The sequence below is a fragment of the Monoraphidium neglectum genome, assembly GCF_000611645.1.
Source record: "Monoraphidium neglectum strain SAG 48.87 unplaced genomic scaffold scaffold00644, whole genome shotgun sequence".
Lineage (NCBI taxonomy): Eukaryota > Viridiplantae > Chlorophyta > Chlorophyceae > Sphaeropleales > Selenastraceae > Monoraphidium > Monoraphidium neglectum.
Window position 1 is genome coordinate 1 of NW_014012984.1, and position 630 is coordinate 630.

General features: G+C 68.7%; 1 protein-coding gene across 1 annotated transcript; it reads right to left on the reverse strand.

Moving 5' to 3' along the window:
- Positions 1–30: 30 nt before the first annotated feature.
- On the reverse strand, positions 31–534 carry MNEG_4585 (hypothetical protein; the record flags this gene model as incomplete). The annotated part of the gene is made up of 1 exon (XM_014046935.1): positions 31–534. A coding segment is annotated over one exon (504 nt), but the record flags the coding sequence as incomplete, so codon positions are not given.
- Between the last annotated feature and the right edge of the window lie 96 nt (positions 535–630).

Genomic DNA, 630 nt, shown 5'->3' on the forward strand with positions numbered 1-630 from the left:
GCCGTCGCCGCCGCCGTCGCCACCCCCGACGCCGCCGCCGTCGCCGCCGCCGTCACCATCACCGGTTCGGCAACCGCCGTGGCCGCCGCCGCCGCCCAACCAGGCGCTCTGGCTGTCCGCCTCGTATGTCTGCTGCTTGGGCGCAGCGAAGGTGAAGCCGCCGGCGGCAGCATTGTTGACAACCCCAGACTGCAGGGACACGACGACACGGCCGCCGCGACCGTCGCCAACGGACACTTCGACACCATTGCCGCCGCCGCCATCAAAGGAGACGACGGCACTATTGCCGTCGCCGTCCTCATAAATACAGGTGAGGCGGGGTTTGCCCGAGCCCGCGCAGTCGCAGCCCTTGTCGTTGCGTTTCCAGACCCCCAGGGATGCGACCCCATGCACTCCATCGCTGTTGCTGGCGCCGCCGTCGTTCGCGCACGAGTCGGGCGCCATGCAGCTATTAAAGGCGTCGGACGACGCGGTCCCCTCCTCGGCCTCCACGCCATGGGCTTCTATGTCGCCACGGAACTCGTGCAGTCTCATGGCAAGGTTTGGCGTGCAGAACCCTGCTACGAAGCACGGCGCCCGCTGCAGCCGTCCGCCTGCAGTGCTGCTGCTGCTGGAGGCATGGTGTGGGGG